The following is a 16705-nucleotide window of genomic DNA, read 5'->3' as shown; positions in this document are numbered from 1 at the left end:
GCTCAGCCTCACGGGTCTGTTGGGGTGCTTCTTTGTCCCTCAGAACCCCTGGCCTCACATAGTTAACTTGACAGGAGAGGAGACAGCAGCAGTGTCCTTTTCCTGCGTTCTTCCAATTTGATAATCGTAAAATTCCTCCTTCCTTCTGTGGCCCTTCTGTCCACGACTCCCATTCCATTCCCACTCTGACTGCCTTTGTTCACCCTGTATCTCACACCCAGAGAAAGACCTTCTTAGCTTGGTCTTCCTGCTCCCAAGCTTTCTCTCCTTGACTTCATGTTCCCTGCACTTACACCAGAGTAATGTTTGCAGTATGAAGGTTTCCCATGACTAAGACACAGTGAAGCCTAGAGTCCCAACTTTAAATCCCTAGCTCTTTGGCACATTGACCTGTTCTTTCCAAAAGAGATTTTGTTTTGTTTTTGCATAGCTTATATTCACACTCCTTCTCTCCCAAGAACTAGAGAACCTGCTACTTTGTGCCATCTTTTGGGATCTGTTATGGAACATCCCTTCCCTGGGACAAGCAGTATTATGTTATTACTCACTAGATTATTTAAGGGCCAGATGGCACCACCATCTCCTTTTGTGAAGCATCTCATCTTGTTTAACTTTTTTAAAACAGCTCTCTGGAGGTCTGAATGACATTCAGTAAACTGCATATATTTAAAGGGTACTTGTTATGACGTATGCCACCTTCTCAGTCTAGAGTTGAGCATATCCCTCGTCCCCAAAAGTTTTCTCCTGCCCCTTTGTGACCTCACCTAGGCTCCAGGAAATCACTCATCTGTGTTCTCTCACTACAGATCGTATGTAGTTTCTAAAATTTTGTGTAAGTGAATCATATTGAATGTCCTTTTTGGGGGACTGGCTTTCATTCAGGATAATTTTTGACATCCATGTTGTAGTGTACATCAGAAGTTCGTTTCTTATTATTGTTGGGTAGTATTGCATTGTACAGAAATAGCACAAATTGCTCATCCATTCACTGGTTGATGAACATCTGGGCTGTTTGCAGTTTGAGGCTGTTACACATGAAACCGCTGTGAATATTTGTATACATTCTTTATGTGGACATACACTTTCATTTCTCTTGAGTAAATACAGAGGAGTGGAGTGGCTGGCTCTTAAGGCAGGCGTATGTTTCACTTTGTAAGAAGCTGCCACACTGTCTTCCAAAGTAGTTGTGCTATTTCATGTTCCCACCAGTGGTGGGGGAGGGTTCAAGTTCCTTTATATCTTTGCTAATACTTGATATAGTCATTCGTTTTAATTTTAGCCATCCTAGTGAATATGTAGTGATATCTTCTGTAGTTTTAATTTGAAGTTATCTAATGGCTAATAATGTTGAACATCTTTTCATGTGCCTGTTTGCCACTTGTGTGTCTTTGGTTAAGTGTTTGTGTACATCTTTTTCTGCCTGTCAGTTTTTAAGTTTGTTTTCTTATTGTTGGGTTTGAGAGTTCTTTATTAGATATATGATTTGCAAATATATTTTCATAGTCTGTGGCTCTTCTCAGTGTCTTTAAAAGAGCAAGAGTTTTTTTTGTTTTTGTTTTTTTAATTAATTAATTTATTTATTTTTGGCTGTGTTGGGTCTTCGTTTCTGTGCGAGGGCCTTCTCTAGTTGCGGCAAGCGGGGGCCACTCTTCATCACGGTGCGTGGGCCTCTCACTATTGTGGCCTCTCTTGTTGCGGAGCACAGGCCCCAGACGCGCAGGCTCAGTAGTTGTGGCTCATGGGCCTAGTTGCTCCACGGCATGTGGGATCTTCCCGGACCGGGGCTCGAACCTGCGTCCCCTGCATTAGCAGGCAGATTCTCAACCACTGTGCCACCAGGGAAGCCCAGAGCAAGAGTTTTTAAATTTAATGAAGTTCACTTTATCATCTTGTTCTTTTATGAATCACGGTTTTGGTATCGTTTCTAAGAAATCTTTGCCTAACCCAACATCACAAAGGTTTTCTCCTAGAGTTCTATAATTTTAGGTTTTACATTTAGGTTTATGACCCATTTTGGATTAATTTTTCTATATGGTGGTAGGAATGGATTGAAGTTTATGTTTGCATAAGTATTAGTTGTTTTTTTACTGTATGTGATCATGCTGCAGACCACCATAAAATGTCACTGTTCTAGAATTCTCCAGCGTAGCTCACTTGTACTCATTTTCTCTATGGAGTACAAATTGATGTAAAAATGTACTAAAAGCTTCCAACTTTCTTATTCTTTTACAAAAAGAGCCTCAGGTTTATTTGAGGCTGGTGAAGCCGTTTTCCTTGCCCAGGGTGTGAAGTGCTCCCCTGAAGGGAAAGTTTGGTGTTTAGTGGGCTGGTGCTGGTGTCTGATAGCTTCCTCCTCTGGCCAACCTGCAGAACAGGTGCCATTCCTCTTCTCTCGCGTGTTTCCTTTCTTGTAGAGAGATGGGCCCTTTCTTGCCTCTTTCCCAAGACTGCTCTCAAGCTGTTCCTCTAACCCAGAAGCTGGGGCGGGCAGGTGGGAGTAGTGGTCTTGGTGGGAACGGTGGCTGCCAAGAGGGCCTGCCTTTTTGAAAGGGGTGTCCACTGATGGGTGCTGGATAGTTGTCGGCTGCCACACTGCTGGCCCAGCATTGCCAGATCTTCAGATTTTTAGGAGAAGCTGGGAATAAAGATGTATGTGAAATTTGCGAATGAAAAAGATAAAAGGCACTTGGAAGGTCATGCCGGTGTCATGCGAGTGCTTGCAGCCACCTGATCTGAGTCTAGGCTACAGCTGTGCTCCCTTCTTTTTCTGGGAGCCTCAGCATTTTCATAGCTTGAATTTTTAAATTTCCTTTTTCAGTGGGCTTTTTTTCTTATGTGATGAGTAAGCCAAAATTGTCACTATAGAAAAATTAAACAAAATTTTTCCCCATTTCTGCTGCTTTCTCAATGTTCTGGTTCTCTCACCACCAGATTTTCGGACAAAGCTGGTGTATAGTATAGGGGTTGTGTATGTGGCTTTTAAAGCACTTTTGCAGCCCTAACACTCCTTATTTCTTAGCTCTTACAAGTGTGACATAGGGAGGTTTTAGAGAACCTTGTAAGGAGATGTCATGTCTTTTGCTGAAAGGTTCCATTACTCAGAATCTGGAAATGGAGGTGGTATTCATTTCATCCTCATGAACAAGCCTAGTAGGCTGAGTACATGTGCAACCAGAGAGGGCTGTCTTTTTTTGGAATCAGAACAATATATTGGAAAGAGTTTGGGCTGTAGCATTAGCAAGATGTGGCTCAAATCCTGACTCTGTCACTCCTGGGAAAGACGTTTCATTTTTGGCGTTTTGTTTAATGAATCATTATATGTCCTCAGCTGTGTTATTTGAGGATTCTAGCTGCAAGCACGCAGTCAAGCTCCCAAGGCACCAAGGCTGCACATTCAGGCTTCTGTTCTGTTCCCATTTACAGCCAGGAGTATCTGTAACTAATATTTGCATTGATCATCTGAAATCATCAAAAAAACATTCAGTTCTTTGTAGTAAGCTCTATGTAAGAGGTGATTTAGATATTACATTGGCACAAATTTTTAAAAGATGAAAACGTTGCTAAGAGTGATGGAAAGGCTTCTGTGGTTGCTGCCATGCATGACTGGATGGCGGATAAATTGGGGAAACATTTTTGGGGACAGTTTGGCAATATAATAGAAAGAAGCTTAAAAATGAGAATAATCAGTTATGCAAATATTTATGTATACATGCAGATATATCTAGTAAAGTAATGGTTTGATTAAACTGTTGGTTTATTTCAGTGTTTAACTGGTCTTATTACTTGTTTATGAGGGATATTTAGTAAGTGGAAATGCTTTACGATATGCCACTTTCTTTCTTTTTAAGCTCAGAATTATGTCCATGAAGTAAGATCCCAGGTTTGTTTAAAAATTTTCACTTACGGTGGCCACACAGGAGAGAAGAGCATTAGCGTGTTAACAGGTTGTGGGGTCATGGCCTCTGTTTCTCTCTCTCACTTAAGTTAAAGGTTTACATTCACATAGTTTTAAGATTCCTAATTTTCCTTCCTACCCCTGTTACTGTGACCCTGTGAGCATTGCTCACTGCTGTGAACGAGTGGCTGTTTTCTTCAGTTACTTTTTCTTCCCTGGACCTAGTGTCCTTTATTAGATTTCTGTAACCACATCGTTGATTAAACCCTCAACTTCCCCCTAGGCGTGGGGTCTCTTCTCAGCGTTTTAGGCCACATAAGGTGTTCGTGTTTTCTTTTCTTGATGGTGTCTTTTTGAAACCCTCTCTCCTACTCTGGCCTGCTTGTCCTCTGGGCCTTACACTGGGTTGTTCTCCTCCATCATCCCAGGGAGTTCTCTCCTCTTCCCTTCCACTTGATTCCTTGTCTACTTTCTTAGTTTACTCTTTGGTTTTAGTGGAGGATCTTTTTCAGTAATCTCCCAGGAGAATATGGGAGAGTCACAGTTTTGAGATTTTTCATGTCGGAAAACATTTTATTCTGCACTCACACTTCACTGTTAGTTTGTCTGGATATAGAATTTTAGGCTAGCAGTTATTTCCCCTCAGAATTTTGAGGACATTGCCGAACTGTTTGCCAGTTTTGCTGTTGCTGCTGAGAATGTCAGTACCTTTCTGATGCTTGGTTGACTGAGCTGGGCTTCTCTTTGGTGCTCTGTAGTAGTTCTGTCTCCAGGTTCTGAAATTTCATGATGCTGTGTTTGGTGCAGGTCGTTCCTCCTCACATATACTATATGTTTCTGAATTTCCAGATTTTCTAAATAAATGTCTTATACTCAAAGTTATTATATGAAATTTGTGTGGTATGCGGTACTTTTGGGGAAAAATGATCTGTTCCAATGTAAAAAGCTTCTGGCCCCTCACAGCAGTCTGAGAGCAGTGGCCCTGTGCGTGAGTTCTGCCCAGAGAGGAGGTCAGCCTGCGGTGATGCATGTTTGCTGAGAGTGAGGAGGAAAAAGGCTGTGACCAGTGTGTTGTTGTCTGTGTGGCATCCTTATGAATGGTCTTTAGGGAAGGAGCATCTGGAAAGCTGTTAGTGTTTTTGAAAGACCAAGCAGTGAATGTGTTTGGTTTTGTATTGTGAATGGTTGGCAAATCTAAAAATTATTTCACAAAGTGTCTATTTTGGATACTGTGAGATGTATGTGTATTTATTTATGTATTTTTAAATTTTAAGTTTGTAAGACTCCTGTTGAGGTTCTCTGGTGTGAGACAGTGGATCTGGTGTTACATAAAACAAAAAGGAAAGTGCCTATACACACTTGGTTTTTAATTGACTGGGAGACATGTTTGCTTTCCTTGAAATTGATTTGTCTTCAGTGTTGGATAGAAAGTGATGTAGTATTCATGCCCATACAAAAAACCAAAATCAATTTTCTCAAGAGTTCAGGATATAGCTCACAGTTACAAGAATAAGCAGTAAGATAATATATATTAAAAATTGTTGCTATAATTAGTAGAAATAGTGGGTGACTATTTCTCCAACATACAGAGAAGCTGAAAAAAATTCACAGTGAGCATCTACATATCGACTGCCAAGATTCTATAATTAAACTTTTTAAAATCAACTTTTTAAAAAAAATTTATTTTCTTTATTTTTTTGGCTGCGTAGGATCTTAGTTATGTGTGGGCTCTTTGTTGTGGCACGCGGGCTTCTCCCTAGTTGTGGTGCGTGGGCTTCTCTCTAGTTGTGGCATGCGGGCTCCAGGGTGCGTGGGCTCTGTAGTTTGAGGCACGCAGGCTCTCTCGTTGAGGCGCGTGAACTCAGTAGTTGTGGTGCGCGGGCTTAGTTGCCCCGCGGTATGTGGGATCTTAGTTCTCCCACCAGGGATCGAACCCGCGTCCCCTGCATTGGAAGGTGGATTCTTTACCACTGGACCACCAGGGAAGTCCCTAAAATCAACTTTTAAAGTTAAACATTTTACTCCATCCATCCTTCAGTCCATCTTGTTTTTTCATGTGTTTTGAAGTAAGTTGTGGATGGACGCTTTTCCCCATCTACTTCAGTGGGCATATTGTTAATATTTGTTTACAGTTCTTTTAGGTTTTGTTTTTAGGTGAAATTTATATATATGAAATGCACACATTTTAAATATACCATTCATTGTATTCTGACAAATGCATACACATCGTAGCTTCTTGGAGTCATCTCTTTATCTTCAATAAAGTGTACATATGAGGCAGGTGTTATAAAAAAGATATCTCAGATGATTAAGAGACCTCAGGCCTGCTGGATGGGTTTCTGCAACAGTAGGCCTCTAGCCTCCCTTAAAAGAAAAGCTCGACATCATAGGTTGGCCTATCGTTGATTGTGGTAAATAAGGGACTTTACCTTTTTTTCAGCGGATGTGGTGGGCCAGAAGAGTGCTTCTGAATCAGAGGGCCTCTCTCTGGAGAGGTGTATGCTTAGATCTTCCTAACTTTGCTTTCATACCGTGTCCTTAGAAGCTTATTCAGGTGGACAGCTTCCAGCTTCTCTTCAGTCCAAGCTTCAGGCTCTTTCTGCAGTTTGAACAGTGACAGAATTGTCATGGACTTTCTTATTAGGAATATTGATGGCTTTTTTAGAGGCTCTATTTTCTCCCAGTTTTTCATTCAGGTCATGAGTGCATTGTGTGTTTTCACTTCCTCAGACAGGTTCTCCTTTCTCTTCTCATTCTTTTTTGAATCACTTTATCCTATAGCACCATGACTTTCTATAGAGGGTTGGCTGTATGTATTGAACATTGGCATATTTTACCTTTATTTGCCCTTCCAGCTAGTACCTAGCTGCCAGGTTATCTTTCAGATCAGATTGCTGAAGAGCCATGCCTTCCTAGCTTATGGCCTTTTTAAAGGCTCAGAAAACTTTATGTTTATCTCCTAGTAGCAGGGGACCTCTGCCCGCTTCCTTCCTTGTCCCTTTAGCTCCTGCATGATTGTTGTTTCCTGGGAGGTTTTCTTAGCTCCTCTCTCAGTTGTGTGTCACCATCTGAAGGCATTATAATTTTCTCACCTTATTTACTACAAAACATTTTCAAATATACAGAAAAATTGAGAGAACAGTGTAGTGAATGTCTGTAATATCCAGCACCGAGATTCATCAGTTATCATTTTGCCATATGTGCTTTATCTACCATATAAAGATGAGTGTGTATGTACGTTTTGTTGTTTGTTTTTGGTTTTTTCTTGAAGCAACGCAGAGTTATAGCCTTTTTTGGCTCTTGTCCTGTGGGCTTCAGCTTGACCCTCAACGTAACGTAATGAGGATGCTCCTCTGCATGACCGTGATACCGTTATCATACTTAGAAGCAGTAATTCTCTCATTTTATTTTATAGTTCATATTTAAATTTGCCCAGTTGTCCCAAAAATTTTTTAAAAAGATTTGGAAATAGAATTTATTCAAAATTTACATGTTGAATTTGTTTATAAACTTGAGTTTGTTATGTCTCTTGTCTCTTTTAATCCATAAATCTACCTAACCTTTATAAAACACTTTGGAAGACTTTTTATTATGAAAAATTTGAAATACAAAAATACATAGGCCTTCCCTGGTGGTGCAGTGGTTGAGAATCCGCCTGCCAATGTAGGGGACACGGGTTCGAGTCCTGGTCCAGGAAGATCCCACATGCCGCGGAGCAACTAAGCCCGTGCGCCACAACTACTGAGCCTATGCTCTAGAGCCCGTGAGTCACAACTTCTGAGCCCGCGTGTCACAACTACTGAAGCCCACGCGCCTAGAGCCCGTGCTCTGCAATGAGAGAAGCCACTGCAGTGAGAAGCCTGTGCACTGCAACGAAGAGTAGCCCCCGCTCACTGCAACTAGAGAAAGCCCACATGCAGCAACAAAAACCCAACCCAGCCAAAAATAAATAAATAAAATAAATAAATTAAAAAAATAATAATAACAAAAATACATAAGTACACAGCAGGCTGATGATCACTTACCCACACCCTAGCCTCAGCAGTTACAAGTATACACAAGTACACAATACAGGGTCCACCTGCCCATGCCCTAGACTTAGCAGTTAATAGCTTATAGTTGATCTTTTCCATCTGTACTCCTGTCACTTTCCCCTATATTATTTTGAAGCCAATCTCAGACATCACATTCATCAGTTTTTCAGTATTATCTTTAAAAGATGAATTTAAAAATATATATCATCACACCTAAAAAATAACAATAATTACTTAATACTATCAGTACTACAATCAGTATTTATATTTCCAGTTGTTTCGTCTATGTCATGGATGTTTTTTAATTGTACAGTGAAGAAAGGGGGGGGCCTTGTTGGTTCTTTTTAACCTATGAAAACTGGCTAGCACCAGAAATTCTGAATGTGATTTTCAAGTTTGAAGTCTAGCACTTGTTCTCAAAATATGCTAATTCTGTGAATATTTTGATTTTCCGACATTTTTGTAAAAACCTGATATCCTTTTGGTCAGATGTGAGTTTAGTGACTCCTGTGAGGCTCTCTTAATTCAGGCCAGTGGGACCATGTTTAGCCGTATTCTCCTGTGAGTTAACTCCACGATGCCGCTGCTGCAGGGTTGTGAGAAGTGGGAAGGAGAGGGTAGCTCGCGCAGGAGGGAGCTGTCCAGACATACTTTGCCTTCATCCACAAGCTTCTGTTTTTGAGACGACCTGCTCCTGCTTTTGCCAGCCAGGATTGTGTCAGTGCTGCTGTTTTGGTGGTCTCTTTCCTTGTGGTTTTCCCCTGAAGTCAGCACCTTGTCAAGGGGGCTGGACCTTTTGACAAGCCCGTTGGGCCCCAAGCATGGCGTGTGATGTTGGTGATGCGCTCTGGCAGTTGGCAGCACTCTGCCCTGGTGCAGTGCTTCCATCACCGTGACTGGTCACAAGTGTGTCCAGGCACCAGTGCCTCATTTCCTCCTCTGATGTAGGCAGTCACTTATGGGGAATTAGGAGCTATCACTGAGCCGTCTCCTGGGAGTGTCAGTGCAGGGTTAGAAATCAGTGGCTTTCATAATTAGCTTTTTCTTTATAATTAAAGAAAATGTTTTGCCACCTTATTGTGGTATAATTGGTGTACAATTAAGTACACGTATTTAAAGCTTCAATTTGATGGGTTTTAACGTGTGTATACCTGTGAAACCTGTGAAACCATCACTTTCCTTTTCTGTCCCTCTTAAAGACTAGAAGATGAGCAGCTAGAGAGAGGGACTTAATTGCTCTTGTCTTTAACGTTGCTTTTCCAAATCCGGAGACTCTTTATTCTACTCTCTTTCAGCTCAAAACTGGTATTGAAATTTGGTGTCTTCAAATTTTGGCATTGTTTTTACTGACCTAATAGTTAATGAATTTCAAAATAATATAGGGAAACCTGGTGGGAATGTAAATTTGTGCAGCCACTATGGAAAACAGTATGGAGGTTCCTTAAAAAACTAAAAATAGGGAATTCCCTGGCAGTCCAGTGTTTAGGACTCGGCACTTTCACTGCTGGGGCCCTGGGTTCAGTCCCTGGTCAGAGAATTAAGAATCCCGCAAGCTGCGCTAGGTGGCCAATAAATAAATAAATAAATAAGTAAATAAGTAAATAAAACAAAAACTAAAAATAGAGCTACCATATAATCCAGCAATCCCACTCCTGATCATATATCCGGAAAAGATAAAAACTTGTATTCGAAAAGATACCCAGTGTTCATAGCAGCACTATTTACGATAGCCAAGACATGGAAACAACCCAAGTGCCCATCAACAGATGATTGGTTTAAAAAGGCATGGTATATATGTGTGTGTGTTGGAATGTTACTCAGCCATAAAAAAGAATGAAATAATTACCATTTGAAGCAATGTGGATGGACCTAGAGAATATTATAGTAAGTGAAGTAAGTCAGACAGAGAAAGACAAATGTATGATGTCACTTATATGTGGAATCTAAAAAATAATACAAATAAATCTATATACAAAGCAGAAACAGACTCACAGAGAAACAGACTCACAGACATAGAAAACAAACTTTAGTCTACCAAAGGGGAAAGGGAGAGGGGAGGGATAAATTAGGAGTATGGGATTAACAGATACAAATAGATACATAAAATAGAGAAGTAATAAGAATTTACTGTATAGCGCAGAACTATACTCAATATCTTATAATAACCTATAATGGAAAAGAATATGGAAAAAACCCGTGTGTGTGTGTATAATTGAATCACTTTGCTGTCTACCTGAAACTAACACAATATTGTAAATCAAGTATACTTCAATACAAAATTTTTTTTCTAAAACACAGAAATAGGGAAACCTGTGAGGGTCTTTTCTCCTTAAAACAGATACGAGCTGAGCTTGGGAATTACCTGGTTTGGGCAAAGGAGTCATTGCTCAGTGCAGCTGGATCTGGGTTTGTCTGAGCACCTGCTCTGCTGTGTGTGACTCTGGGGCATTAACACCTTTACCAGCATCTTCATCATGAACACCATGAGGGGCAGTTTGGGGAATAAATGAGAAACATGGCATTTAAGGTCTTAGTGAACCCAGGCACACCAAGTGCGTGATGGTTCTCAGTGGGTCTCCAGGACTGACTTGGCCCCTTGGAGGAAAGGGGGACTTGTGGTTTAAAAAAAAGGATCATTTAAAACTGGTGTATCTTTTGGTGGGAATGTAAATTGATACAGCCACTGTGGAGAACGGTATGGAGGTTCCTTAAAAAACTAAAAATAGAACTACCATATGACCCAGCAATCCCACTACCGGGCATATACCCAGAGAAAACCATCATTCAAAAAGAGTCATGTACCACAATGTTCATTGCAGCTCTATCTACAATAGCCAGGACATGGAAGCAACCTAAGTGTCCATCGACAGATGAATGGATAAAGAAGATGTGGCACATATATACAATGGAATATTACTCAGCCATAAAAAGAAACGAAATTGAGTTATTTGTAGTGAGGTGGATGGACCTAGAGTCTGTCATACAGAGTGAAGTAAGTCAGAAAGAGAAAAACAAATACCGTATGCTAACACATATATATGGAATCTAAAAAAAAAAATGGTTCTAAAGAACCTCAGGGCAGGACAGGAATAAAGATGCAGACGTAGAGAATGGACTTGAGGACACGGGGAGGGGGAAGGGTAAGCTGGGACAAAATGAGAGAGTAGCAATGACATATATACACTACCAAATGTAAAATAGATAGCTAGTGGGAAGCAGCTGCATAGCACAGGGCAATCAGCTCGGTGATTTGTGACCACCTAGAGGGGTGGGAGGGAGGCGCAAGAGGGAGGGGATATGGGTATATATGTATACATATAGCTGATTCACTTTGTTATAAAGCAGAAACTAACACACCATTGTAAAGCAATTATATTCCAATAAAGATGTTAAAAAAAAACACACACAAAAAAAACTAGTGTATGTCCTGGAAGTCATTCATTCTTTTTTTCTCTTTTAAATTAAAATATAAGTACACCGCTAAACACAGTTCAATAAAGTGGTTTAAATTTTTTAAACTTTAACTTTTTTAATACTCAGCTCATTTTTAAGTTTGAGATATAATTTATGCAAATCACCCACATATTAAATGTTCATTTGTATGGATTTTGACAATTGTCATACTCGCGTAACCACCACCCAAAACAAAATACTGAGCACTTATATCATCCTAGGCTTTCCTTTAGCCCTCTCCAAATCATACACCTCCCCCCCGCTCCCCCCGACTTCTGTCACCATAGCTAGGTTTACTTAAGTGTTGAAAATGAGATCATGCAGTGTATGCTCTGTGTCTGGTGTCTTTTAAAAGGTCAGCATGGTTTGAGATTCATTCATGCTTTTTGCCTTTCGATACTGAATAGTGTTTATATGGATGTATCATAATTTACCCATTTTCCTATTGATAAACATTTGGATTATTTCCCATCTTTTGGCCATTATGAGTAAGATTGGTGAACATTTTTTACAAGTCCTATTGTGGAAGTATGTTTTCATTCTTCTAGGGAAAGTATCTAGGAGTGAATTGTTGGGCCCCATGGGAAGTATGTTTGTAGCTTTATGAGGAGTTGTATTGTTCCATGGAACTCGTGTGAGCACTCTGCCATGTCAGCTGTTCTAGTGAATGAGAAGTGGCTTCTCAGACTTTTTAGAAAGCAGTTTTATTGAGGTATAATTTGCATATAAGCCATCCTTTATAAGTGCACAGTTTGGTGTGTTTGGACATGTATACAGATGAGTGACACCACAAACAGTCAGGTGACTTCATTCCTGTGAAAGATGCCCTCGTGCCCTCTGGCCCCTGGGCACCACTAATTGGTTTTCTGTCTCTGTAGATTATGTTGGTCTTTCCTAGAGTTTCCTATCATGTGTGACTGTGTCTGACTTCTTTTGCATATTGTATTTTTCTTTTTTTTTTTTGAGATTTATCCCATGTTATGTGTATCATCAGTTCTATCCTTTTGGTTGCTGAGTGGTAGTATTTTGTTGTATGGTTGTACCACAGTTTGCTGGTGGCTTAGTCTGTATAAATCAGTGGGCTATGAACGTGGCAATTCAGAGACCCTCTCTTAACCTCCCTGGAGAAAAACTCCTCCGTTGGAATGGGGAGTCAGGAGGGGGAGCCAGGCATCTTACTGCTTACCAGATAGACTCTGAATCACTCTTCCAGATCGTGGTCCTTCATCACTTCCTGGCAACACATGCTGACAGCGTCTAGGTCTAGGGGAAGGGGCTTTCCCGGTGTCAGGCTGCTTCTTGACCCTCTTCACTGCTGGCTGAGAGTACAGCTTTTTTGAGTCTGCTAAATTATTTTCCACTTCTACTTTTTAAAAGATTCCAAAATTATTAGGTTCTAAAATGTCTTCTCTTCTTGATCTGTGTGGCTTTGTGTCTTTTTATTTATTAATCTGCTTTATTGTCATTTTGGGTGGGGACAAAGGCAAAAGTATGTGTTCAGCCTGCTGTACCTTAGACCCAGAAGTCTTTTTAGCATAACCCTGGTGTTTGACAAGTTTTCCCTTTTGTTTTTGCTGTAATTAACAGCGCTGTGATGAGCATGCTTACAGTTCAGCCTTTGTTCAAATCCATGCTTATTTCTTTTTTTTTTCTTTTTTAATTGAGGTATAGTTGATGCACAGTATTTTATAAGTTACCGGTGTACAATACAGTGATGCACAATTTTTAAAGGTTATGCTCCATTTATAGTTACTATAAATATTGGCTGTATTCCCTGGGTGTGTCCTTGTAGTTTGTACCTCTGAATCTCCTACCCCCATGTTGCCCCCCTCCTCCCTTCCCTCTTTAGTGAACCGCTGGTTTGTTCTCTATATCTGTGAGTCTGCTGCTTTTTTGTTATATTCACTAGTTTGTTGTATTATTTAGATTCTACATATAAGTGATATCATACAGTATTTGTCTCTTTCTGATTTATTTCACTTAGCATAATACCCTCCAAGTCCATCCATGTTGCAAATGACAAAATTTCCTTCTTTTTTGATGGTTGAGTCACATTCCCATGCGCGCCCATATGTATGTGTGTGTTTCCCACATCTTCTTTATCTGTTGATGGACACTTAGGTTGCTTTCATATCTTGACAATTGTAAATAATTCTGCTGTGAACATTGGGATACATGTATCTTTTCAAATTAGTGTTTTCATTTTCTTGGGATAAATACCCTGGAGTGGAATTGCTGAGTCATGTGGTAGTTCTATTTTTAGTTTTTTGAGAAACTTCCATACTGTTTTCCATAGTGGCTATACCAATTTGTGTTCTTACCAGCAGTGTACGAGGATTCCCTTTCCTCCACAGCTTCACCGACATTTGTTATTTGTGTTCTTTTTATTCATAGCCATTCTCACAAGTGTGAGGCGATAGATACCTCACTGTGGTTTTGATTTGCATTTCCCTGATGACGAGCTATGTTGAGCATCTTTTTATGTGCCGTGCTTATTTCTTTAAAACAAATTTCTAGAAGTAGTATGGTGGGGTTAAAAGACATACATACTTTTAATGCCAAATTGTGCCCCAGCAAGGGCGTGCTAATTTATATTCCGACAGGGCTGGTGTTTCTTTCCTGTTCCTATGTAAGTATGCACTCAGTAGATCTTTCTTCTCCCCCCACCACCCCCAAAAAAATACTTGCACATAAAGTCTAAGCAGTGAAGCCAGATCTCAGTAGAGGTGTCAGATATGACTGTGGTCAGGGCTGGAACACTGCCTCGTTCCTCGCTGCACACTTGGTCCGTCCCCTGGGTCTGGCCGAGTGTAGGTTTGAATTAAGGCTTTGGGCTTCTTTGTTTCAGGTTACACTCCTGGCACACCTTACAAAGTGTCCTGTTCCCCCACCAGTGGGGCTGTGCCACCGTACTCCTCCTCCCCCAACCCCTACCAGACCGCTGTATACCCCGTGCGAAGTGCCTACCCCCAGCAGAGCCCGTACGCACAGGTAGGCCTGGGGCGCGCTGTGGGTGTCTTACGGGGTCCCCTGGGCACTGTGCGCGTGGGAAAGGCCGGTTCCTCAGGGCTCTGACCCCCTGGGTGTGGGACCCTGTGGCCCTCGTCTCTCTTCTTTCCCCAGCAAGGCACGTACTACCCCCAGCCCCTGTATGCAGCACCCCCTCACGTCATCCACCACACCACAGTGGTGCAGCCCAACGGCATGCCGGCGACGGTGTACCCTGCTGCCATCCCTCCGCCTAGAGGCAACGGCGTCACCATGGGCATGGTGGCGGGGACCACTATGGCCATGTCAGCAGGTGAGTCCTTGGCCCTGGGGTGCCTGCTCTGTGATGGCATGAGGGCTGGGGAAGGGAGAGCTCCCCAGTAGTACTCTGACCCTTGGCTTTGACTTTTCATGGCTAGAGTTGTGTGGAAGGACATCTGATCCTTTTGGGAAGAAATGGCACGTTATATTTTTCTTTACCTCACCTCCTTTCTCTTCCTTCTCCTTTCAGTTGAGACTGGAGTGTAGGGTTTAGAACCATGAACCAAGTACCTTTTCCATAGACCATGACTGAGTAGCCCTCTCCAAATTTGATGCCACTTTTTTTTTGGTGAGCTGAGTCACTTGGCTGTAGGGACAAGGAGTGACCAGATTCCTATGGTGAGCTTCGCCAGAAGAGGGATACTTTGTGATCTGGGGGGCTGGCCCTCTTGATCCTTCCCTTTAGTGTGGGATACCAGTGCAGGCCAAGTTGTCTGAATGGGGATGTTTTCATGAATCTAGGAAAGCCGGTCTTGTGTTCATAGAGATAACAGCTACCTGTAGAAATCCTTTGGCGTACATTGACTTTATTTCCCAAGGCTTCCCCTAGGTCTGGAAAATAAACCACAGATAGAAGAGACCCGTGGCTGGAATGGGCCTGTCTCCATGGAACCTTGGAGTGTTTGAGGGCTTCACTGAATGTCTAGGGATTAGGTTACCTCCTATGGGCATGTGAATTGTCTGTGGCGAGGGGCCAGGTGCACACAATGCATTTGGTTGCCCATGGCTGGGTCTTTAAAAAATATATATATATATTGTTCCCTCTTTGTTTTCCTAGACTTTAGTATAAGGAAAATGTTTCAAGAGAGAACGGTGTTTCAGGATACCATGTGTGTTTCTGCTTAGAGTCTCTATTTTATTTGGTTTTCCCATACTTACCCGTGAAGGCAGAGGAGAGTCTGGCACAGATAGAAACTGTGTGTTTGAGGCACATGGAGGGAGGGGATGGCAGGCCCTGGTATGGGTACAGGCAGGAAGGAGGAGGAGAGAAGGGCTGCCAGGTGAGGCTGTTAGGTTTGAGGTGGTGCTTGTCCATAAAGGGACACAGCTGAGTTTTCTGCAGTTATAGGGAAAATATGCTTAGCTTAAGGTACTCAGAAGCTCATGTAGTTGGGAATCTCCCTCCGCGTCCCTCTCTCTCTCTCTTCCAGTTATTTATTACCACCATAACCATTTCCAAGTGTACAGGTCAGTGGTGTTATCACAGTGTTGTGTCACATCTCCAGAACTTTCTCGTCCTGCAGAACTGAAGCTCTGTACCCATTAAACAGCTCCCCCTTCCCCTTGTCCCAGAGCTGGCAACCACCATTCTCCTTTCTGTCACTATCCATTTGACTCCTCTAGGGACCTCATATAAGTGGACTCATGCGGAATTTGTCCTTTTGTGACTGGCTCATTTCACTGAGCATAATGTCCTCAGGGTTCATCCGTGTTGTAGCATGTGACTAATTTCCTTCCTTTTTAAGGCTGAATAATATTTTTGTTTTCTTTTTATCACCTCATCTGCAAAAATAATTCGGTATGATTGTATGAAGGGGAGGCCCAAAGGCTTCTGCAGACATGCTATCCATGCGAGCTTGCTGTGTTTATACAGCTTTGACTTGTATATAATCAAGAGTTCTGAGAGCATTGTGGGTCAGAGCCGTCCCCTCTTCCTGTCTGCCTCCCACCTTGCCACGGGGGTCGGGCGGGAGCTCCCCTGTAAGAGGGAGCAGTGGTGGGACTCTGCCCTCCACTGAGATGCCTGCTCTTCCTTCCAGGTACCTTGCTGACTGCCCACTCCCCAACTCCTGTCGCCCCCCACCCCGTCACCGTGCCCACGTATCGGGCCCCAGGAACGCCCACCTACAGCTATGTGCCCCCCCAGTGGTGATCACCCTGCAAACGTAAGTGACTGGTGAAACCCGGGGCCAGCTTGTGACTAAAGTGCATTTTTTAAAGAGGAGAATGGGAGATCTGTGTCAGTTTAAACACTGCCAAGAAAAATGCTACCTGATGATCCAAAGGCAATTCA

General features: G+C 42.0%; 1 protein-coding gene across 5 annotated transcripts in view; it reads left to right on the top strand.

Moving 5' to 3' along the window:
* The window catches only part of FAM168B (family with sequence similarity 168 member B), a 37009-nt gene that overhangs the window by 15555 nt on the left and 4749 nt on the right, over positions 1–16705 (top strand). For all 5 annotated transcript variants that reach the window (XM_061182991.1, XM_061182995.1, XM_061182993.1 and 2 more), the window contains 3 exons: positions 14231–14373; positions 14506–14683; positions 16452–16577. In XM_061182991.1, the coding sequence (XP_061038974.1) occupies positions 14231–14373; positions 14506–14683; positions 16452–16564 (434 nt within the window). In that variant the 3' untranslated portion in view covers positions 16565–16577. The remainder of the gene's footprint in view (positions 1–14230; positions 14374–14505; positions 14684–16451; positions 16578–16705) is intronic.

The sequence above is a fragment of the Eubalaena glacialis genome, chromosome 1 (assembly GCF_028564815.1).
Source record: "Eubalaena glacialis isolate mEubGla1 chromosome 1, mEubGla1.1.hap2.+ XY, whole genome shotgun sequence".
Classification (NCBI taxonomy): Eukaryota; Metazoa; Chordata; class Mammalia; order Artiodactyla; family Balaenidae; genus Eubalaena; species Eubalaena glacialis.
This window is presented reverse-complemented; position numbering and strand designations above follow the sequence as displayed.